Source organism: Sebastes fasciatus, chromosome 18 (assembly GCF_043250625.1).
Source record: "Sebastes fasciatus isolate fSebFas1 chromosome 18, fSebFas1.pri, whole genome shotgun sequence".
NCBI classification, from domain to species: Eukaryota; Metazoa; Chordata; class Actinopteri; order Perciformes; family Sebastidae; genus Sebastes; species Sebastes fasciatus.
In genome coordinates this window covers 23,629,264-23,654,615 of record NC_133812.1, presented here as the reverse complement: position 1 = coordinate 23,654,615, position 25,352 = coordinate 23,629,264, and the positions used below count along the sequence as shown (strand labels likewise).

The 25,352-nt window shown below is 40.8% G+C and overlaps 1 protein-coding gene across 13 annotated transcripts in view; it reads right to left on the bottom strand.

Annotated features, from left to right (window-relative positions):
- Positions 1–25,352, bottom strand: part of LOC141755816 (regulator of G-protein signaling 6-like) — a 104,195-nt gene that overhangs the window by 76,444 nt on the left and 2,399 nt on the right. For 7 of the 13 annotated variants that reach the window (XR_012591344.1, XR_012591346.1, XR_012591347.1 and 4 more), the window contains exons 1-2: positions 22,015–22,153; positions 19,370–19,707 (exon numbers count right to left, since the gene is read on the bottom strand). Coding sequence is in view for 7 of the 13 variants with exons in the window: in XM_074615047.1 (XP_074471148.1) it covers positions 19,370–19,579 (210 nt within the window). In the remaining 6 variants the exon portion in view is untranslated. Of the gene's footprint in view, positions 1–19,369; positions 19,708–21,999; positions 22,154–25,352 lie in introns of those variants that run through there. The other 6 variants (XM_074615051.1, XM_074615052.1, XM_074615049.1 and 3 more) reach the window with 6 other exon arrangements.

Here is a 25,352-nt window from a genome sequence, read left to right as displayed (position 1 = left end):
GCTAACGTTACGGGCTGGGCAATGCACTGGCTGACAGAAGTCTATCTTTTCTTGTCACCCTAAAAAAACACACGGACTGAAAATAATCCCTCTCAATCATCACTTATGACCGTCTCGAAGTGTGTGGCGGTGTCTGTATCTACAGAGACCCTGCTCTCTGCCTGTATTTTCTCTTTTCTTCTGATTTTGCTGTGTTCGGGACGTTTCTGGGTATCAGCAAGCTTTCACTGAAGGGATGTGCATCTGTATTTTGTAGAACAGCCAATAGGAACTCTATCTCTCTAAAATGACCCGTGATTGGCCAAATTTTCCTGTCATGGGCTAGACTTTCTAAATCCTGAAAACCAACAGGAGGTGCAGAAATCTAGTTTTCTCTCAGACCACTATAACTACAATATGCTGAAAGGTTATTTTGGAAATTTTGCCCAATGAAGCCAAAAATAAACTGCCAACTCCAGCTTCAAACATATATTGTTTTCGTCTATATGTGAGAAATGTACCCTTTATAACTGTAACAAATAAGATTGTGGTTGAGATGATTGATGACCTCAATCTCACACTAGAGGTTTTCTTATTATGAATGGTTCTCAGAACTTCCCACACAACCTTTTGTTGCCCGTCGGAAAACTGAATGTGGCTACTTGCTCTGCTTACCTTGCCCACAATAACAGTCCCTCGAGGGTCTCACAATGAATGTGCTCGAAAGAAATCCAGCATAGTTTCTTGCAAAATCCATCCTGATGGCACACAATGTAAAATACAATGCAGGACAATGGTGTTTAAAATGAGTCTCCTTTATGTCTGTGTTTTATGATAATAACGGTACTGAAAACGTAATGCTGCAATGATTTATGAATGTGATAAAAATGCTGCATGTGGCCACTCATGCAAATAGATAACAATACTAAATCAAGAGTAACGCTGCAGGAATCTAATCCGCTCTTGATGGGTCGATATTGTTCTCCTGTGATTGTTATTCATGTCACCTTTAGCTTTGATTAATGTATGAGGTATCCCAGTGTCACGTCAATGAAAAGAACCAACTGAAACAAACTGATGGAGACGGATGAAGAGCCAGAGGAGTCGGTTGATGCTCTGGAAAATGGGTCTTTCTGTCTGTAAATGAACACATCTCTCAGCAAACAAAAGGGGTAGAAACAAAGCTGGATGGAGCATAAAAGACAAACAACAAGTCATCTACTGGTATGTTAAAACCTGAAGAGAAGAAAGGCGTGCAGCTACAGATTGATTGGTTCAGGCAGAATAAGAGACAGAGCAGAATGAGAGGAGACACTAATGGAAAAACGATGTGTGGTCCTACTTCCGTATCATCCATCAGTTAAGTGTGGGTTGTCTTTTCCCTTTCTTGTGTGTGTGCATGTGTGCGTGTGTGTGTGTGTGTGTGTGTGTGTGTGTTCGGTGTCCATCCAACTTCTCTAATGGACCCGGGGCTACAGGGGGAGCGTGCCTGACAAAAGTTCACATTCATTAGTCATAACCTGCTACCTCTGCTACCTCAGTTCCTGCCGATCTCCGAGCTCCCTCAGACACTCGAGTAAAGCCCCATTACATCTCATCCACTTCACCCGACACACAGTACTGGCCTGGATCCACACAGCATTAGCTTCATGTCGGGACTATCTGCAGCAGCACACAGCCTCATGCTGGATGAGGCAACCTGGGAGCGACTAATGTAGCCTACTAGCCGTGGTCCACTAACCTGCTTCTATCCTGCTTTAAGCATGAACTAACCTGTCAAGAAGAGCAAATAATTACTTAAAGGAACAGTGTGTAGGATCTGGCTGTATCTAGTGGTGAGGTGAGGAGATTGCAACCAACTGAAGCCTTTTCTATGTGCCAAGCCTGTAGCCTGGAGAGCTACGGTGGCCGACGTGAATGTCCCTCTCTAAAGCCAGTTGGAGCAGAGCCAGTGTGTAGAGTGTGTGTGTATGTGGGAAGTGAGTGATGAAGCAAGAGAGAGAGAGCAGGATAAGTTAACAGTGTTTGGTTTGTCCATTCAGGGCTACTGTAGTAACATGGCGGACTCTGTGGAGAGGATCCGCTCCATATGTAGATAAAAACGGCTCATTCTATGGTAACGAAAACACAACGATTCTTATCATCAGTTGATTATACACTAATGATAACATAGTTATTAATATTATATTCCATTTCTGCCAATAGATCCCCCTAAATGATAGACACTGTTCCTTTAAAGGAATACTTCAACCCTAAAATGACCATTTGTATATCAATTACTCACCCAGTGTTACCTTGAATTGACGAGTCCAAAGTGTTTAGATAATAAAGCTTTAGCGGAGACGCATGTGTTTGGGGAGAAGTGAGCATATGACTGGATATAACTAGACAGCTGTGTGGGAGTTTGTAAACAGACGTTTTGATATAGTTTTGCTGCTGTTAAACGCGGCCCCCATTTACTTCAATTCATCAAGACTTTTTCTCTGTTTTTTGATTCTCCATTTGCCGTGGAAGCATGCGAGAAAAACTAAGTTTTCTTCACAAATTCAAGGTAACACGGGGTGAGTAATTGATATACAAATGGTCATTTTGGTGATGAAGTATTCCTTTAAAAACTGACTTGTTTGTACAGAAACAGGGGGATATTTAAGATACTACGACTCCAAAATTCAAAACAGTATGTTGACAAACCAGCCCTGCTCTTCGTTAGAGTCGTCCTTTCTGTAGGTTTTGCATAAAGATAATCCAACTAAAATGAAAGGAGTTTCTGTAAGTATGTTTGTATGTATGTATGTATGTATTAATGTATGTATGTATGTATGTATGTATGTATGTCTTTTGATTTTCTCAACAACCGTTCATCCGATCAATTTCACACTTGGCGGGTGTATTGCTGAAGACCCAGGGAAGTGCAGTGTCAAGTGTTTGCATGAGCAGTTCTTGAGAAAGCTGCAAGCAGCAACACCTGAGGCAGAGCAACCGGCCCAACAGGCACTGCACTACTCAACACAAAGTATGTACAAACTATTGCGGTACGGGCCATTTTACATATTAATGTGTCATTTCAACATCACTCTAAACAACTGAGACTGGTCAAGGTGATCAGTAGCCCCTTTTCCTCACAACTGTGATGTCATTGCTTCCCAAAATAAAGTACAACATTTCCTATAAACTATCACACTTCCTGACTCAAGAGGGATGTCGTTACTTGTACAGGAGCCATAAAGCAGCTGGTAACAGGCTTAAATACTGCTGTTGAAACACCACACAAACCATCTGGATACCAGCAGAATACACAGATTTGTTTGAAGTCTCGACGGTCAAAATGAGGTACATATTGAGATAAAGCAAGCAGTGGACTGGAAGATAGCGTTAGATAACCTTTTAGCCATCCATTGTACGGTTATTCATGGGAGAATATAGCGTCTGGTTCTGGAGGATTTGTTTTTTTGTGTATTTTGTTGGTTGACTCGTCTTTGTCCTCATCATGATGGACGGGCTGATAAGTGCTAGCAGCAGATAACAACTTTATGTTGTAGAGAAATCCAGCAGTTTTCCCACTAAATAAATACATTTTAAAAAAATTGGAAGCAAAAAAAATAGGCAGGAAGGGGTTTTTATCACGGTTTGTTTGGTTAGGATGTTTCTAACAATGCCTCAAAATGAATGTGTAGATGATTTATTGATGTTCAGATCCCGCATGTAACGCCTTTATTATTCATTTGAAACATATTTAATATTTCGCCGCCTCTGTAGTCAGTCCGGACCATCCCGTCCCAGCTGGAGGATGATAAGAGAGACTTGATTTGAATGGACTGTGCTGCCTCATTATTTTGGCACTGTGTGCTTGGTGGGCTGCTCCGAGTGAACAGAACAGGTGTCACCACACTGGGCTGAAGCAGCTCTACAGTGTATTAGCACAATAATGGCTGCAGGTGTATTTATTCACTGCTGAGCTCAACCTCCCGTCCAAATATTAACACCTTTCTGAATATATTCACTTCCACTTTGTAGAACTCTCTTTCTCACGCTCCCTTTTTTCACAATTGTGTCTGAATGTGAGGGGTGTGTGTGTACATGTTAAAGCTAAAATGCTGTATGTGTAGTTGTAGTCCTTTGATGTGCCGTCCTTTGTAATTTCTGCCAACATTTTGACAAGCGAGAGGAGGTTGCACTACGTCTGATTACAACCCAGGAAACGCCTGAGTCATTGTTTCCCTAACAAAACAAAATGTTAATCCCTATTACACCATGAATATCTGTGAGATTAATTAGGGATTAAACAATTTGCTCTCGGGACAAGACCACTGTGTGAACAACAAAGAATCATGGTGCTACAAAAACCCCAAAACTGCTCGCTTATTATAGTGCTGTTACCCATGCTCATTATTTGCTGTGAGTCACCATCTGCATTATAAATATATCACACACACACCGCACACACACACACAAATACACTTCCTCTCTCCTCTTAATCCCCGGCTGCAAAACAGTTTATTTCTGAGAAATTTAAACCTGTGGAAATATAGCAGCAATATAAAACTTTAACATGACATTTCTCTGTGAAATAGCAAAACAAAATATCTTTGATATCACTTCAAAGTGTTTTCAGGATGTTTTAAGGCAAATTTTTACTGTCACATACTGAAATTTGTGCCTTGTGTTTACGACTAATGAATATTTTCATCGACGATTAATCTGTCAATTATTTTTCTAGATTAATCGATCAGTTGTTTGGTCTATAAAATGTGGATCAGTGTTTCTCAAAGCCCAAGATGACGTCCTCAAATGTCTTGTTTTGTCCACAACTCAAATATATTCACTGTTTACTGTCATAGAGGAGTAAAGAAACCAGAAAATATTCACATTTAAGAAGCTGGAGTCAGAGAATTTAGACTTTGTTTTTCTTAAAAAATTACTCAAACGATCAATCTATTATCAAAATAGTTGGCGATTAATGTAAAAGTTGATGACTAATCGACTAATCGCTGCAGCTCTACTTATGACAGACTTTGTATTTTCAGCAGTAGTGGAAGAAGTACTTGGATCATTTACTTAAGCAGTACACACCGGTGTAAAATACTCCATTAAAAGTAAAAGTACTGCATTCGAAATTCTGTTTTAGCAAAAGTATTATCAGCAAAATGTACTTAAAGTATCAAAAGTAAAAGTAGAGTAGATCATACTACTGCATCAATGTATAGTAGCTTATTGTAGTTTGATTAACTTTATTTAAAAACATGATTTACATAAATTTATTTTGGACTTTTCTCCAATATTTTCTTCTCTGATGAAATATCCAATATGGGATGATACTCGATAGCTTGACCTCTTTGAGCCTCAACGTGTTATTGAGTCATTTGAGAGGTTTATAGGAGGGGAAACACTCTCGGTGTAAATGCTAACAAGTCATAGACCTCTGAAACGTGACAAGGGGCCATGCAGCTATAGACACTTCTTTGTAAGGGGTCACAAGCCCAAACAATTGGGAACCAACTGTGTAATCTTTAATGATGCAATGGATATTATAAGATTATCTGATTTATTTGTATGTAAAATCTTAATTTGCAAACTAACTTGGAGCTACAACTGTCAAATAAATGTAGGGGAATTAAATCTACTGGAAAAAGGTAGAAGTAGAAGAAGTGGTAGACGCGTAAATTCTTGAGTACAGGCTCCTTGTAATTGTACTTAAGTGTAGTGCTTCAGTAAATGTACTCTCAGGTGAGCCTGTGCCCAGAAAAGTGAATATTTATCAACTTGTAGTATATAGTATCACTGTCAGTCTAAACGCAGCCAGGGGAATTCACTGATATGCTGCCAAACCCACCTCACATACACACACAGAATATTCACGCTTGCTTGCAAATTCCCAAACGCACCTACACAGATTGGTTGCAGTCACTTTGGATTCATACGAACAGGTGAAAATCCAAAAGTGTTGACAGAGAAGCAGGACCAAGCGGGTTCCTCTGACACCTGCTGTCCGACACAAACAGAGCATGACAAACACGTTGATGCCTCAATAGACCCGCGAAACCAACGGGCTCTTTGCCGTCAGGTAGGAGTAAACAAGTGAATGGGCTTACAAGGAACTCTGAAACGGCTTCAGATCAGACTCATTCAAGTGCATCTGGTTGTAAAGTTGTTCCCTTTTGGGGTCTGGTGCTCCGATATTTGGATTTATAAACTGACACACAGCAGCTTGCGTTTTGTCACTCAACCCTTCGGCCTGTGTCTTATTCTCTAATCAATCTCTTTAATCACCGGCGAGGATCAACTCCCAGACGTTTAAGCACCGACTTTACCAAGGATTAAACCCCCAAAAACACTCATTTAGTGTCTTGGATCTGTTAAAACATCAAAGATTCATTCACTGTGCCAGTTACTCATTCAAAAAAAATCAGAAACACCACATTGAATCAGTGCAGCTGTAAGTGTACGCTGAGGAGGATTAGTTTGGATTAGAACCGAGTGATACAGGAACTCAGCGGGGACTCAGGATGTCATTATTTCTGCCGGCCCAGGGAATACTCCCTCCTAGGGAAGGAGAAGGACTGCCGACACTTTCTCACTGCCAGCACCAGATTCTGCTGTAAATACCGGCCAGACCCTCCGTCCCTAAACAGATCCATTCCTTTTAATGAACTACCAAGAATTCAATCTCTAGGGATTAATTAGACAAAAATGTGATGGCTTCTAATTGTCTCTATCAAGAGAGAATCAAACTCTTTGCATGAGTGCATAAACACATTTTTAAAGAGTTTTAGGAGCACAAGAACAATCATGTTCAAGTCAAAATTTTCACAATGTTCAGGCTTCCTCACTGCTTCCAGGTTTGAGTTAACAACAGTCAACATAACGGACGTTGTGGTCTCACCAGCATGTGAATACATCAGAGGACAAGCAGATATTTGAAATTAATATACACACCATTAAAGGGTAACTTCTGTATTTTTCAACCTGGAACCTATCTCCATGTTTTGGTGTCTAAGTGACTAATAGGGATGACAATATCTGGTCCATTAATGAGTGAGAACGCTGCAGACAGCAGCCAGGAAATTCCTCACCGTCAATGTTCGTCCACCAAAAGTGCTTTTCTTACCTTTCGCTTGATCCGGTCTGTTTGTCATTGTGTCATGTGACTCGTTGCCAGAAGGAAATGTGGAAACATGTGAGAGTTAAAGAGGGGAGTGCTGGTTTTTCCAAATGAATCCTAAAGTTGATAATGCTCCAAAATCCATGTGATTGTGTAAACAGGAAACTGTTTGCTAACACCTTATAGCCTTAACATTTTCATAATATGGTAATATGTCAATTTTGATACATGGATTGTGGTAATGAGGCTGCGACTCAATGTTAAAACCATGTCCCTTTTTCACATTTACATATATATTGGCTTGGGATTGCTTGTTGTAACACAAGTTCACTTAAAAAAAACATAGGTTGCTAAAGCGGTCACCAATGCCAGAAAAAGTACCATCATATTTCAGGAACACATCACCCACCTAGAGCAAAGATCCACTGAAAAACAGCAAAATAAGTGTGATAAGAGCGATCATACTGTCATCTTAAAATTTGCTATTTAAACTTCCCCAATTAGCGTCTCCCCATCGCCTTGATTTGATTAGCCTGCTGCTCTCTACCTGCTCTGTTGTGATGAGCTCTCCTCAGAAATCTGCAGGCGGCGGTGCTGTGATTAGATGTGCTAAGTCATTCACTAAGTGACAAACAGCATACACACACACACATGAACACACACACATATACATACATACATGAACACACACACACTCACACACATATACATACATACATGAACACACACACATGAAATCATCTCTCTTAACTTATGCAAAAGCACAAAAAAACAACTGTAAGGCACATCAGTCTTGTTTAGTTGGGTTGAACCGAACCCTGGAGTGTTTAGCCCCATGGTGCGGTTTGTTTGGGTTGGTGTGACCGCCAGACCTGAACCCTGGCGCAGACCAAACAACCACTTTTTTCTAGACCATTTGAGCTCTGCCTTTGTGAACATAAACCAGACCAGTTGGAAAATTTAAACAATATCATCCTCCTCGCATTGGTTCAGTTCAGGAACCAGACCTCTAGATGTGAAGTGTGTAGGCATAGACGATAGAAGTGGACGTAGTCACCGTGACGTCACCCATTGGTTTGTGGTCTGCCGTTTTGAAGCCTCGAGTTCGACATTTTGGCCATCACCATCTTGGTTTTATGCAACCAGAAGTGACAATAGAGACCAAAATGTTATAATTAACTTTCATGAACTGAAAACACACTGTGAAAGGGTTAAAGTTGTAAGACGAAAACACGGACAAATCCCGGTCCGGACAACGCCGTGGTAGCGACCTGTCAATCACAAGGTAGCCCCGCCCTAAAGCATACCCTGCTTTATGGTCTATTTGACTCTAAATGGGACCATAATTTACTAAATGAACATCATGCTGTATTGAAGAAGACTTGAAACTAGCGATTGAGACCATAAACTCATGTTTACAATGTTTACTGAGGTAATAAATCAAGTGAGAAGTAGGCTCATTTTCTCATAGACTTCTATACAATCAGACTTCTTTTTGCAACCAGAGGAGTCGCCCCCTGCTGGCTGTTAGAAAGAATGCAGGTTTAAGGCACTTCCTCATCGACTTCCCTTTTCAGAACCGGACGATGCCCACTGGGTGAAGGTCTATACATGCATACAGTGTTCCCATATAAACCCAGAAAACACTAACGCAGACACACACTGTGCTTTGAAGTTGTCACATTATGAGAGTTTAGCAGATGTAACTACTTGGTGTCATTCAGTCTTATTTTGCAAGAGAATGTAGGTGATTTCTTTATGCTGCTCCACATCATTTCTCCTAAAAATCAGCTGCACACCTGACAAATTTTTAAGGCGAATGGAAAAATCTCCAGCAGGCAATAGGGCGAGGTGCAAGAATGAAAATCTGTTCAGCTGTTTCCTGCTAAAACTGAATAAGGATGTCCCTACGTGATCAAATTAACAATCTTGAACCGCAGTATCTGCTTGGATACTGATGCCATCAGAGTTGAGCTGTGTGTGTGTGTGTGGGGGGGGGGGGGGGGGGGGTTCAGAGAGCTATGATTCACGTTCTTGCTCACCAATGAATATCTTTCCCATGTGAAATTGCCTAATAAATATGCGGCGGATCGCAGTGACTAGGCATGACTGGAATTTTATGGTTCGTAAAGGAGACCTGAAGCTCAAAGGCATAAAAGAAAGCTGTCACCTTGTGCAGTCGGCATTTCATGTTAACACTAAACCATACAATTATTAAATCAAGTCTAAACAGCGACATTTAATCACACTGAATCGTTTTTATTGCTGCACAGATGTCCTCTATATATACAATTATAATGTGACGGTTCTTCACAGGCCTTTAAATGGCATGTTATTTGAACGCATCAGAAGATTGCTCTAAAGGGGATCCCTCATTCTCCTCTGTACATGTGTGTAAATATTTGCAGCCATGTATGCAAGAGAAAAGCATTTTGCCTCTGAGGGTCTTCAAAGACACCTTCAAAGGATGGGCAGCTGACATGAAAAACAAAATGTACCTGAGAAATTGCATATTAATACATAAAGCTTCCTTTTTTTCTCAGGACTACTTTGAAGTATATTTTGTTGGGGCATTTGCAACATGAAAACACACGCTGCCCTGCCGCTGGGAATTGAGTATCCAACACCAAAAGAAATGTACTTATGCCCTGGTTCTCTTCAAAGACTGGCAAGAAAAGAATCATTTTCAGACTTTACACTTTGAATCTTTATGCTAACAGCTTAAAGGCCTGTTGCAGCATTGAAGTTTGAGTATGTTTTACAGACAGAAACTCTCAACTCTGCAGAAGACACTTATAAGAGATTTGGTCTGCCTCTGATATCTGTGTAAAATAAATAGAGTTTTAATAACTTTATATTTAGTCTTATAGTATCTAGTTTGTTTAGATTATCTCACAACATTTTGCAGGATTTTTCACTGCTGCAAGACAAAATATAATTTCAAGAAAAACAAATGAAACTGAAGAACTAGAATTGATGGAATTTTTTTGATGGATTGTATTGATCCAATCCATTACTTGTTGTAAACAGAGTGAATGTAGACCATTAGTTGTGGACGTAATGGATAACTGATTGACATGTGATCAATATTTTCTGTGATGTGAGGAGAAAGCTCTACATTAACTCTAACTGCTTATTTCTTTTTGGTGAGGGTTTTCAATATCAGGATTGAGAGACTAAGATAATGAGTAATAAGAATCAGGGCTGTCGAAATGAACGTGATAATAACGCGTTAATGCAAATTTGTGTTAACGGCACTAATGTTTTTTTAACGCATTAACGCAGTTTGAGATTTTTAGGTTGTAGAGGGCTCAGCTGTAAAGCTAGAGTGGAGATATTGGTATCATATGAAACTAGAAAACCTAAGGAATCAATTGGTACCAACCATGTCATAAAAGCTTGTTCCAAATAACTCTCCAAACTTGCAGTACATTTTGATGAGGAAAAACTGTCATGTCCATTTTCAAAGGGGTCCCTTGACCTCTGACCTCAAGATATGTGAATGAAAATAGGTTTTATGGGTACCCACAATTCTCCTCTTTACAGACATGCAACAATCCTCTCCTGCATTCTTTGAGGCTGTTCAATGCAGCTCACTAAATAAAAGTGTGGGATGGAACAAACAACAGAACAATCACTTGGCTACTCTTCAAGCTTTACCGATTATGAGGTAAAAAATGTGGGTGGTACTAGAGCAAAGGTCAAAAGGTCATTGAAATCAAAGGTTACCCAGTTAAGAAAGTTTCATGGCAATCTGCCAACAATACTGTATGATGTGGTGTTGGACATTTTAGCCCGATACTGATCCCCTGAAGGAAGGAGGCAGGTGGTACACATCACTGAAATCATTAAAGATGTTTTGGCCTCTGGCTTTGTTCCAGATGGGGACAGTGACAACATGCGGAGAACTGAAACCATTCAATGTGCACAAAGGAGCAGACTGACGGTTGGAGAGTCCAATTTGAGACTATTCTCACCAAAAGAATGACCAGAAGAACATGCTTTTTGTTCAAATGTTCAAATGTTTAAATTAAATCAACTACACTTTCCTTTTCCTCTAAAAGGAGTCGTGCAGCTCAAAATTCGGGCTACAAACGGGCTACAATCGTACAGTGTATGTCCAAATTAATCATACATATGGGTTGTTTTGTAAGACAAGTGGGACTTGCTGGTGAACGTGGATGAATAACTCCTGCTTTTCACAGCAAACTGGCGTACGAATATTGGTCACTGTGGCACCAAATGCAAAACACTCTGCCGAGAAGGTCCTTTAAGGCACCGTGCAGCAGTGAACCCCCGCTGCGAGGGCATCACCAAACAACCGTCTCACCGCGGCTTTCCAACCTCCCAGCTCTCTTTCCAGGCACGTTCCAGCAGCTCAGAGGAATATGGGAACAGGTATCTGTATAAACAGCTTGTTAAGTAAACAGGCCTGCAGTTCAACAGCTGCTATTGTCAGACTGGAGAGAGCAAGGATAATGAAAAAAAGGTGCAATACGCATGAATACACGCACGCAAACACACACTCGAACAGCAGCATACACAAATACTCTGCATCCTAGTTTTTCCTTTTCTTTAACACACACACAGAGTTTCTGAGCAGGTGCTGGCTGACAGGTCTGAACTCATGCTGGTGAAAAGGTGAGTCAACACCCTCCACTCTTGTCAACAGCATCAAATCTCCTCACCTTAACGTCACCTTCCGTGTGTGTGTGTGTGTGTGTGTGTGTGTGTGTGTGTGTGTGTGTGTGTGTGTGTGTGTGTGTGTGTGTGTGTGCGTTGAATGCTGACAATGAAGAATATAATCTGCTGGTGAGAGTGTGGCGCACACAAACATGTACTGTATGTATCTCGGCTGTGTAGATGTATGACACACACACACATCTTATCTCAGATAAACAAGATAGAATAGAAGAGAGTAGAGCTAGATAGAATAGAATAAGACTAAATAAAACAAAAACAGAATGAGACAGAGTAGAATAGAAATAGAATAAGTAATACAAAATAAAATAGAAAGAGACAGTCAGGGCTCTCAACTAATTTTTTTTCACCATCCTCCCGAGATACAACTTCAGCCGTCCCGAAATTAACGTGGACCGTCCCGAACTCAAAATCTTCTGTTTTTCTACATTATCATTAGTTAATCATTTCCATATGGGCCCCCAAAAAGCTAAAACCGGCCCTGCTAGCTGGAGCATCCTGAAGTTGGAGGAGCTGCTGGACAAGATGCACCTGTCATGGGGACAGAGTAGCATGTTGCCACGGACAAAAAGTGATGGAGAGATCTCGTTACAGCCTTATTAACCAAAGAGGATGAAGAGGAGTAAGTAGGTAAATAAGTGGTTAACATTAGTAGCATGATTTGAGCTGTTGCAGAGTTTTGACTTCTTAAACGTACCGTTACCGTCAGCTCACTAATGGAACGTGTCCACAGGATCCGTCCTTTCAACGCTCCCCATTCATTCTCTATGTAAGCAGCCATGCAATGCATTCTGGTAGAGTGGTGGCGCGATTCGGCAGACGGAGCGTCACAACGCCCGCTCCTCATTTGCATAATGTTGAGGTCCAGGCTACTTTATAGAAATCACGGCGTCCGACGCGACTCGCCGCCTCTCAAAACTCCCAAGAATCTTTTAAAATAAACATTGTGTTTGTTTTTTCAGTGAACTATTTTCTAAGTTTCCAAACGAACCGCCATGTTATTTCCAGTTTGAAAGCTTGGAGCAGCAGCCAACGGAGGGAAAGCGTTCGTCCAATCAGGTGGGAAGAGCCTTGTTTCTAGTGACAGCCCATCAAGCGTCCAATGCTGGAAAGCAGCACGCGCCCTCGCGATAAAAAACGCCCCTGTGGACACGTATCATCACTGTAAATGCAAACGTCGGCATAACTGTACGTTAACATCAAACAGTCTAACGTTCGCTAACTGGTAACATTAATACGAGCAAGTTTACCTCGTTGACTTGGGTTGAATTCCCTGTTGCCGCTGCGGCTGTCATGAGGTCAGAGGCCGGCGGTATGTGCTGTGTGTGTGTTTATGTTGTCAAGGAGGTTTAATAAGAACTGTGAGCTACACAAAACGTTTCCATCGCCATTCATTCGAATACAACGGGTATTTTTCTTTCAACTCTCGTCCTAAAATTAATTTTCATCCTCCCTAATCCTATTTTCTCCGGCCCCGGGATGACGGGACGTCCGTAAGCTCGAGCCCTGGACAGAGTAGAATAGAAAAAAGAATATAGTACGATAGAATAGAATAAGACAAAATATAATAGAATGAGAGAGTAAATATATAATTCAAGAGAAGAGATACAGAATAAGATAAAACAGAATAAGAAAATATGATAAATTACGCTAGACTGACATAGAACATACAGTATAGCCATTAAAAAGACTAAAAGGAAGGGTGAAGAAGAGGAGGAGGAGGAGGAGGAAGAAAGACAGTCATACACCATCATTCTAGGAGATGATTGGCTCTCTGTAGGCCAGAGGCATCACTCTTCAAGCACTGACCCAGTATCAGCTCTCACGTTCCTCCTTAATTTAACCCTCCGACCACTAAAACTGATCCTGAATCAGCTAAAAGTCAGATTTTAAATATAAGTTATAAAAAAAATCTTCTCACAGCTCTCAAAATTATCAAGTGGCGCTTGATACTTTGCGTCTCAAAGCTTTGTAAACGGTGAATCGGGAGCACGATTTGCATTTCCCTCCCCCCTCGTGCTGGTGGATGATTGATGACTCATCCAGAAAGACTAATGGGAACGCCGTCCAGGACATACATATTTCATAAGGAAGCAACCTTTCGTGTAATAGCAAATGTTGTGAATCAGTAGCTCAGCTTACGACCAAGTATTGTTTTAATGCAGAGAGGCTGAATTCTTAATAATTTCATGAGAAATGCATTTTGGGAATAAGTTACACCAAATCTTATTATGGAATCACCGTGGCATGTGTTTAAAGGCTCTGTTGTAAGTGTGTAGTTGTTAGTTAGTGCGTTAATTTCAAATATGGACGACATTAGCTCACAGTAAACAGTAACGACACATCTGATGGAACTTTTGGCTGTGACATTTTAAAAACTTGCCTACAGTAAAACCCATGTGACGCCTGTCAAATGTCCCATGTGTTGATTTTCTGTACTTCTCCAGACAGCTCCCAGTGGGTCGCTACAGCTTGATTGCACTGGAGCAGCGTGTTTGTCTTGTATGAGTACGAATAACCACTAAAATATGTCTCTATTATAAAACCACTGGATCACAAAGGGATTCAGTTTATACTGTCATGTATATTAAAGTTATGTAATAGCTTTAATTTATATCATATAAACTTGAATAGACATTTCAATACGGTTGGCAGGTGGTACTTAAGAGCTGTCAGTATACATCAGTTCCAGATGTGTAACATAATAACAGACAACTTTTCACCCCCTAGCGTTTCCATGTGGTATTATTGTTGGCGCCGATGTTGCTAAGACAACCGGATCAGATAAAATAGAATATAGTAGGCGCTATAGTAGCGTTAAGGCCCAACATCAAAGAACTAGCGGCGACGTAAGGCGACGCAACTGGTGGCCTTCGTCTTCATCTATGTCTTGGCCAAAAAGTTGCGCTCAAACACACACCACAAAGACGACAGCCGACAGCCAACTACCACGTACGTTCTGCGCCTGCATCATAGGAAATAACTCCCCACACCAGCAGGCGGCGGTAGTCTGTATTCGTCATTCAAAAACGGAAACTGGAAGACCGAGGACGGCGGATATACAAGCTGTTGTTATGATGCGTACATGAAATAAAGCGGCGTTTGCACACACCAAAAGGTTTGGCAGGTTCATCCACATTCACTCACTCATCCAGGTTTATTGTGTTTTACAGTGTTTACTATTTCTCCTGCTTTTTCTCCCTTTTTTGGTGAGGACAAATTGTCTTTCAGGAGAATTAAATGTCAGCGAAAGGTTGTACAAAAGGGCTTGCAAATATAAAGAAAATGCAAAAAATATATATAAAAAAATAATCAATTCAGATTTTAGCGAAAACAGTGATTTAGATAACTTGCGACTTGGAGAAATGTTCCTCTCACACAATGCAGGCTGGAAAAAAATGGATGGATGGTTTTGGGTAAATAAATAAAAGCCTGTTGAAAACTCTTCACATCGTTCTCTTTCTTTCTACATTTCAAAAACAGAGTTTTGTTCAGCTGTGGGAAACCACAACCCCACATGGCTGACAGCTTCTTTTTCTCTGGGATGGTTTCATCACTTTGTCAGGGAGTCTGACAAAGTGATTTTATTGACGCCGAAAACCTACATGAAGCAGAACAGATACAATGCATTCAACATACTGTAGTAAACCGTGACCCCAAAACATCTTATTTTCCTCCTGAGGTAACTGTACTAACTGACATCACAGCTGCTGTTTTACTGTTACTCACCTGAAGTAACCTTTTACTGTGTGTAGTATCCATGTGTTTGCAGATACGCTGAGATCTCTGGCTCCGTACGGTAACTTCCATCTGCTGCTCAGTCGCACTACTGATTCAGACTTTCATCTTTCTCCACATCTCTCCACCACTCTCTTCACTTTCTCTCTCCTGCACCACTTTACACAATTCCTTCTTGTCTTTCTCTCTCTCTGTGTGTGTGTTTTTCGTTCTCTCTCTACCCAATTTCCTTTTCACCTCCTCCTCCCTTTTGCTCCCTAAACCCCCTCCTCACTCCGCCCTGCATCAGGAACTCATTTATCAAACCCGACAGTGGTCGTTGGCGTCTTGCAATTCCAGCCTTTTTCAACAGATACACATTTTCCTGATATACTACTACTATTCTATACGGTGAGATCACCAGCAGCATTTATCAGTTATCAATATATTAAATTTGTTTCCTTTTCCATCTATTCTTTTTTTCATTGTGGAAATGACAATTAGGGCTGCAACTAATGATTATTTTCATTGTCATTTAATCTGTCGATTATTTTCTCGATTAAGCGATTAGTTGTTTGGTTTATAAAATGTCAGAAAATGCCCAAGATGACGTCCTCAAATGTCTTGTTTTGTCCACAACTCAAAGATATTCAGTTTACTGCCACAGAGGAGTAAAGAAACCAGAAAATATTCACATTTAAGAAGCTGGAATCAGAGAATTTAGACTTTTCTTCTTAAAAAAATACTCAAACCGGTTAATCGATTATCAAAATAGTTGGAAATTAATTTAATAGTTGTCAACTAATTGATTAATTGTTGCAGCTCTAATGCCAATGCAGATCGATAATTGCTGTTCATTGAAAGCTGGGTTAAAACATTCTTTAGGTGGGTTAGTTTCAATCTAATCCTTAAACACAACAATAAAATAATATACTGTGGTTGAACAATGGTCGGTGAATGTGTACGTCAGACACATGGAGTCGTAATGATGAAATCAATACACCAAGTTGCCTAGCTCCAAGCCTTACCCCAACCTAATTGTAACCTTAACCCAAGAACCAACTCTTAAACAACCCTTTAAAGAAGTGAAGAGTCGCCTGGATGTCCCCACTTTCCAAAAAATATCCTCAAGGTTTAAAACTCAAAATGACTCACTAAGATAGACATACAAAAAGCACTCATAGACAAACAAACAAAGCTCATGTCTGGAAAAATGATGTTACATCCTGTACATTTGCAACACTAGATTTGCTTTTTGCCTCAAGCGTATTTATCCCAGTTACTCCAGTCCAGTGAGTTGGATTCAACTTTCTCCAGACACCTTTGACAAAAGTTTTAGGCTCCCAACTGTCAGCACACACTCGCAGAGAGTCCAACAAAAGCTATACCGGTTCAAGGTGAAACTCACTGTGACATAGTGACTTAAGCTTTGCTTCGCATTGCTGAAGCGTAAATCCCACCAGGAGGCTCCGACTGAGGCTGCTCTGTCTCCATTGTGCTGACTAGCAGCGCTCGGAGCTGTCACCGTGTCACATCCTAAACGGGAGGGCTCATAAAAAATTCACTTTCACGCTATAAAATGACTGAGAAGTTTTTTCGTCTGTATGAATTGCAGAACTCTGATTGCAGAGTGTAGTGGTACTTCAGAAACAGAGAAAGAGAGGTAACCAAATGGTATTTCAGCCGGATTCTCCATGTAGTTCTTCTATTACAGACATGATACATCACTAATATAGGAAAAAAAGTTACTGTTAGCTTTATGTCACCATCTTTCAATCTGTGTCTCATCTCTTCTTCCCTGCACAATGTGTATTTTTGCAGTCATGACTCACAGAGCATCATGCAAACCCCCGACTCTCTCTCACAGTTCATCTATCATGATACAACACTGCGGGCGGATGATGTCTATATTCACCTCCCTGCATTCATTCGCAGGTCCGGACCACTTTAGAGGAAAGGGAGATTGCCTTTGGAATAGATTCATTTCTTGCCTTTTATTCAGTTCTGGATGATACACAATGACATATTGATTCCCATAGGAGAAACGGTATATTCTCATTACACAATGAGGTCAAAGGTCAGGCCGGGTCAGCCACAAGACAGCAGTCTCTCAGCAGGCTGGATGCTTATACCGAAACGAGAACACAATACAAGGTATAGATATGTCTGTGCTTTAAATGTATCATTGCTCAATTAATTGTGATGTGGAAAAGATGCCAGAGATGTGGTGCCGAAGGGCCAGAGTCTTGTGAATCACCGCTTTTGTTCATTCTCTCAAAATGTAGCCCACATTGCTCATAAATCCCACTGCTCATCACAAACAGATTCTGACACCTCTTTCCTAAACTCTTCTCTCCCAAAATATAATAAGTTAGCCTTTTCTTGCCCAAGAGAGACATGTTGTTAACTTTGTTTTAAAATCTATTTTTCACTCCGTTCACCATCTGTCTCGAAACTTACAAGCTTTACTTCAGCTCAGTTTGCTCCAGAGCAACAACAACAACAACAACAACAGAGTGGCTCGCTTCTTGTTTTAAGCTACTGCATAAAGCCAGTAGATCTGACCCGACAGCTCCAAATGGAAAATTCAGTTTCGTCATTGTGTAGGAACCTGGCAGCGCCGAGCTAAACACAGCAAACATCTTCAGCTAAAAGCACCTCCTCTCTAATGGATTATGTGCATGTTTTTTTGTCTGTAAAGGTACAGTGTGTTGGATTTAGTGGCATCTAGTGGTGTGGTTGCAGATTGCAGTACCCCTCCGCTCACTCCTTTCCAAGACTGCGGCAACGTGAACCGCCGATTGCAAAAAACGTTGTAACTAGGGCTGTGTATTGGCAAAAATCTGACGATACGATACGTATCATGATACAGAGGTAACGATTCAATATATTGCGATACTGTAAGCAAGGTGATATATTGCGATTTTTTAAACTTAATTTTAGGAAAACTATCATAGTATAAGCTTCACCCCAGAAATACACATTTATGCTGTATGCAAAAAAACTGCATGGTTAGTTGCATGTCACCTAAAAACTAGTTAGTCATATCTTCAGATTACGTTACATGAATCAAGGAAACACCACCACACAAAGTAACCTAAATCTACAGCTAATGTAGGCCTATAGATACAGTACAGTACAGACTTCATTACCACAGAAACTTCATCACTTGACTGTCTGTCTGAGTCTCCCTCCACTCGACCAGAAAAGATGCAGGTTGTACAATGAACTGGCAACCACTTGTTGTGAAGTGAAGGCAATCGAAAGGAGGTGACATCTAGTTGCTGAATGTTATCAATGTTATCAATAGCACCTTTAAGCTTAATATTTATCTCCAAATCTGCACAACAACATGAAACAACTGACTTCTTTTACTCAGAGTGAGAATAGGCATATATTGATATTGATTATTAGTTCATATATTGTATGCTACCGTGTTAAAATCAGTTCTTACGGATCCATATTGACATTTTTTAGCTGAAAAGTATGCAACAAAAATCCCTATGCAAGTGTGCATCATGGTTTAAAAAAGGTTGGAAAACACAAACTGTTCTACATAACAGCCCTTTGAAAGGACTTTTGCATTGCCTGAGTGTGCTAGTGGGGATTCAAAGCCTCTCCCTTGAGCCTGAAACACCAACAACAACAAGTTTACCTCTCAAAAGTAAAAACCTTGGACTCAAACATTTCATTATAGCTACCAAAGTTTACCTCCCAGTGTTTGGCTCTGTGTTGAAAAATAAAGTGAACGTGAACAACAACAGGTCGCTGAGGACAACAGTATTCCAGGCTCAAACTGTGAACTCTCAGCAGCACCACAAAATCTCAAAATCCATCAATAAAAAACAAACCTTATTGAGTTTTTGCTCTTACCTTTCTGTAGACGATCATGTTTGGGGAGTCGTCGTCTGGGTCCACACTGCTCATGGACCTCATGGACAGCATAGGTCGGGTCGGGGTCGTCTGGACACTCTCCTTCAGTTCCTCAGAGCCTTCATCACTCTCCGTCGACTCTGAAGTGCTCACCTGCTCCTCCTCCTCTTCCTCCTTCTGCTGCTGCTGCTGCTGAGGTGCCTCAGCCATCACTACGTCTCCCTTTCAGTCTTCTTCTCCTGCGTTGAGTTATCCTCTCTTCTTTATCTGCGTCAGTCTTTCTCTTCCTCCTCCTTTGTGTCCTGTTGTGCTCTCTCTCTCCTCGGTGCTGGAAGCTGCTGTAAGGAAAGAGAGAGAAAGAAGAGAGAGAGAGATGAATTACAACTCACCACTGGTCTCCCATCTCTCCCGTCTTTTTTCTTGTCCTCTGCCAGCAGGGACAAGACGGATGAAATGAAGGCATCATAAATTCTCCGACTTTGCTCTGTTATCTCTTCTCTGCAATTCCTCCCGCTCCGCTGTCACATGAGATTGAAGTTAGAGGAGAATAGAAGACATCATGTTGAACTTTTGCTCTTTTTTTTGTCCCTGTGGTTTCTTTCTTCATCTCAATAATTTATAAGATGTTAGAGGAATATTACAAGCTTATTTGCCACTCTAGATAGTGATATCATGACTTGCATATACTTGTTTTACAAAGAGGAAATAACAATGTGCTTTTACCTCAACTTGTTGAAAAAGAGAAATCTCAGATACATGGATCCTAGCTGATTGAACTTGTTTCTTCATTTGGTTAATATCATATCTTCCAGTCCTACAGAGCATATTTTAAAAGGATTTGAATCTCTTTTCAGAATTTAGTTTAAATTTTCTATGTGAAAATGTAATAGTGTAAATTTGTTTTATTTCATTTAGGGAGATGTAAATCAATGAAGACCCTAAACCTGCACATTCATTTTCACTGTTTGTGTTGTCATTTGTTTGATTTTAAGCTGTGAAAAAAAGAAAATCAAATGATATAGGGTATCTAGTAGGGCTGTCAATCGATTAAAATATGAAATCACGATTAATCGCATGATTGTCCATGATTAATCGTACATTTTTTATTTGTTCAAAATGTACCTTAAAGGGAGATTTGTCAAGTATTTAATACTCTTATCAACATAGGAGTGGGCAAATATGCTTTCTTTATGCAAATATATATATATATATATTTATTTTTAGAAGTCAATTAACAACACAAAACATGACAAATATTGTCCAGAAACCCTCACAGGTACTGCATTTAGCATAAAGAATATGCTCAAATCATAACATGGCAAACTGCAGCCCAACAGACAACAACAGCTGTCAGTGTGTCAGTGTGCTGACTTGACTATGACTTGCCCCAAACTGCATGTGATTATCATAAAGTGGGCATGTCTGTAAAGGGGAGACTCGTGGGTACCCATAGAACCCATTTACATTCACATATCTTGAGGTCAGAGGTCAAGGGACCCCTTTGAAAATGGCCATGCCAGTTTTCCTTGCCAAAATTTAGTGCAAGTTTGAAGCGTTATTTATCCTCCTTCACGACAAGCTAGTATGACACCGATGGATTCCTTAGGTTGACTAGTTTCATATGATGCCAGTATCCTCACTCTAGCTTTAAAACTGAGCCCTCTACAAAATCCGAAATACCGATTGTGTTAATGCGATAAAGAAATTAGTGGCGTTAAAAACAGATTTGTGTGAATGCGTTAACTTTGACAGCCCTAATATCTAGAGAAAGTAAAGACAAATGCACAAAGCATAAATCGTTCAAATCAATTGCTACCAAAGTGCAGAAACAAAACTGTAGAGATACATTTCTGCACAAGAAAGCATAAAAACATCCATCTCACTTCTGTAGATCATTACAGAATAACCATTCACAGAAACACCAGTACAACAATATATGACCTCCATGCTGTAGCCTGTAAGCAGACACACACAGACACACACACACTACTGGCATCCAAAAACACAGGCCTCAAGGCTCTTTTCTAATGGTCGGAAAGCTGTCAAAATATTGACGCCTGAGGACAGATGAGCGGAGACGGAGTGAGAAAAAGAAGAACAACAACAGAGGAGAAGAGAAGAGAAAAAGAGGATGCCAATCCACAGAACAGACCTGTTCCTCCTCCTCCTGACTCATCCCTCCATATCTATCTCTCTCCTTGTCAGACTCAAGCATCACTGTCCCAGTTCATTACATCCCCAACCATCACTGGGACCAGTTCTCTCTCCATTTAGCCCGTCCTAAATGGAAACTGCCTTCCACTTCCTCATCAGAGCACATTCATCTCCAGCCAGCTGGTTTCCTTACTGGCTGAATACAACACCATGGATGTGCAATATAAGGTTGTATCAGGGAAAAAATGTATTGGAAATAGTATTGAAAATTTGATGCAATTTCTGACCAACTTTGAATGCAAAGTCTTATCCAGTATCAGCACTGTAATAGATAACAAGTTGCAAAGGTTGTTGCAGGAACAAAACAACGATTCAGGTTTTCTAACAACCTGCTTTATCTCAGGAAATACAGCATTTAAACATGGAGTGAAGTGAAGTTGGTTAAATTTATAATCAAAACGTTAGAAGTAAATTACTTTAGAGAAGATCACCTCACTCACGATGAAAAGCAGCAGTTAAAGAAGGTTAAAACAGTCGGATGTGGAGGAAAGAAGTCTCTGCACACTTCCTGGACCTCCATAGTGCAAATGTTTGGCAAAAGGAATCCCAGAGCATTTGATGACATGTGCTTTGCCGTGCAAGTGCTCATGGGAAATGCACACATTTGTAGTTCTTAAGTCCAAATACACAGGAAGTTCCAGAAATACAACAAATCACAAAAACTATGAAAAAATGACAATAATAAGAGAGAAAATACAGCACAGACAATCTGGAAAGTGAAGTATAACTCTAAAATACAACTCTGCGTATATTATATTCATATATAATATAGTCTTTTTTAGTAATTAACCTGGTGGGAAACCCCAGAGGAAAAATGAGCTGTTGTTGGGTTTCTCTCACTCTCGGAGTGAGACCACAGGTTTGCTCTGTTGCAATCTGATTAAACACAAATTAATTCAGGACTATACACCATGTAAACACAATATCAGCTGAAGTAATGAAGGTCTCAAGGATAGATTATGCCTCAGTTACAATTACTTCCAATTACTGCACCGTTAAATTGGGGTTTTGGGGGCCTCCTGGGGAGTCCGGGGCCTCGGGGTAATACCCGCTTTGCTCAGCTGGAAACGAATCAGTCTGACAACAAGCCTTGACGTGACAAGCAGGATGATTAATACCAGCACATTTCTGTTTTTCCACTGATCCTTTTTTTTCAAGGAATAGCTTAACATTTTGGGAAATACTCTCTTCACAAGAGCTTGATGAGAAGATTGATATTACTCTCGCACAACATATAAAGCTACAGGCAGGAGCCAGTTAGCTTAACAACTTGTTGTTTTTTTGTGCAGATTAAACAAAGTGTTAATCAGTGAGCTTTAGAGGTGCTGGTAGGCAGATCTTGTTACTTTTGGACTGAGTTCAGATAGCTGTTTTCCCATGTTTCCAGTCTTTATACTATGCCCACTTAACCGGCTATTGGCTGTAACTTCAAATGCATCATACAGACATGAGAGTGGTATTAATTCTCTTGTTTAACTCTTGGCAGTAAAGCAAAAAGGCTGGAAGCAGGGGGAAACGGCCAGCTCTGTCTAAAGTTCTGACTGCCAACCAGCACCTCAAAGGGCCCTTTTGGGGCCCCTCAAAGTCCGTGAGCACGCGTCGGCCTAGTTTTTTCGGTGTGTCCCGCACTGTCGGCTCTAGACTGTCCGTGTCTGAGTTGTTTCAGCCAATTCAGCATGTTGAATCGGCGGCGGATCTCGTCGGTGAGAGAAATCACTCTGATTGGCTGTTCGGCTTAAACTAGTCAGTGCACGAGAAGAGAAACGGACGTGAGGAAAGCGAGCCAACGAGTAAAGTCAAGAGGAAAAACACAGACGGTTCTTCTCATTTTTCATCTTCATCTCATCTGATCATTCCAACACAGATATTTTCACAACGACACGGCCGTCTGGAATGAAGCTAAGTGGTGAGTGAGAGTGCTGTGAAAACGGTCAGCAAACGTTGTTTTATTTCATGTACGTATCAAAACAACGGCTTGCGTATCCACTGTCCTTTAGGTCTTCCAGTTTCCAGTTTTGAATGACGAATACAGACTACCGCCTGCTGGTGTGGAAAGTTATTTCATCTCACTACGTGGTAGTTGGCCAGTTGGCCGTAATCTTTACGGTGTGTTCGAGTGCAATGTTTTGGCCAAAACAAAGGCGACGTGAGGCAACTCAACAGGCGGCCTTCGCCACCGCTAGTTCTCTGATGTCAGGTTTGATGCGTCTGGAGCTTAAAGCAAATTAACATGTTGTATCTCATTAGTTTAATCTGAACACAAACAGTAATGAAAAAACAACAATTTGTGATTTTAGAGGAAGTTAGCCAGCTGAGAGACAAAGTGAATAAATATATTTCCAACAATATTGAACTATTCCTTTAAACTGCACGTTTTTCTTCACACACTGCACACCTCATCACAGTTATTCTACATGACACTGTGTTGTTATTTGAGTTTTCAGCTGTTGCACATGACAAAATCGAATATTGAACTTTTGGATGGCTGCGAACACAATGTGCTCCAGTTTCCAAAACTAACTTTTAATGCTGGCTGGCTGTGAACTCTAAGTAGAGCACATCTTGTTCCTGTGTGGATGCAGATCGTGTGTGTGTGTGTGAGAGAGTGAGAGTGTGTGTCTTTGCTATTGGCACAGGCATTTAGCGCCATGTCAACTGGCTCTTTAGATCAATACTCTCATCAGCCAGCTGTTTGTGCGTATCGGAGTCTGTGGGAGAACACATTACAAACAGAGCTGAGCCTCAGAGGGCCGTTACGTGTGAACACGAGAACATGCGGCATGTGTTTGAAAATCTAAATGGGAGAAAAGTTTATTGCGTTTTCTGAATCAATGGCTTTCAACCTGCTGTCTTCATTATCGGCGTACCATCTGCTAAACAAGTATTCCAGCTCAGAATGAATAGAAATGCCTGATGTGTTTCCCAGTAATGCTCAAGTTCACAGTCCCACCGCTCCATCCTGCTCCTGGAATCACATGTAGCCCACACGCTGGCCTGGGATCAATACCTCCAACATTTGCTCTGACTCTTGATTTTTGCATATAAATGAAATGTTCAGGTTGAATAGGCTTGTCTGATCAGCCTAAATCACACATGCAGTGAATCAGAGGGCCGTCTGTCTCCCCCATTCTCTCTCTCTCTCTCTCTCTCTCTCTGTAGTCGACCTAACTGCTCTAAAGAAAGGTGTGGTCACCTTGACAGAAAAATGCAAACACATCTGATGTAATATCTAATCTGTCTTTCTAAAAATAGATGAAGGTGAGGATGCATACAGATGTTTACTGATGCTGGATGGTGAATAGGAAACACAATGAAACAGTATGTGGTCTATAAAGAAAGTAAGTAGCCACAATTGTACACACAATTCTAGGAAATCAAGTGATGACTGGAAGAAAAACAACGTTTCATATTATTATTCTAAATTAACCTGATTAGACTTAGTGCTTCTTTTCTTCTCCTCACATGCTGTGATGACAGGAAGTAGACGCGGAGTGAGACTTCTCGCTGTTTCCCTGTGGACCCTCCACGGTGCAACACACACACACACACAGAGGTTTTTTTTTCTTCAATCAGCACCCATCCTTCTCTACGCTCCAGCTCCAGGCCAGACTGGATGAGGATGTCTGGATGTTTTACGCTGAGGGGCGGTTGTTGTAGAATAAAGGACACCATCAATCCAGCAGGCAGCCATGTTTTGTACCAAAATTAGTGCGCTCCATTGATTGTCATTCTGTGTGATTCATCAAACTATTACAACTGTAATGAAGTC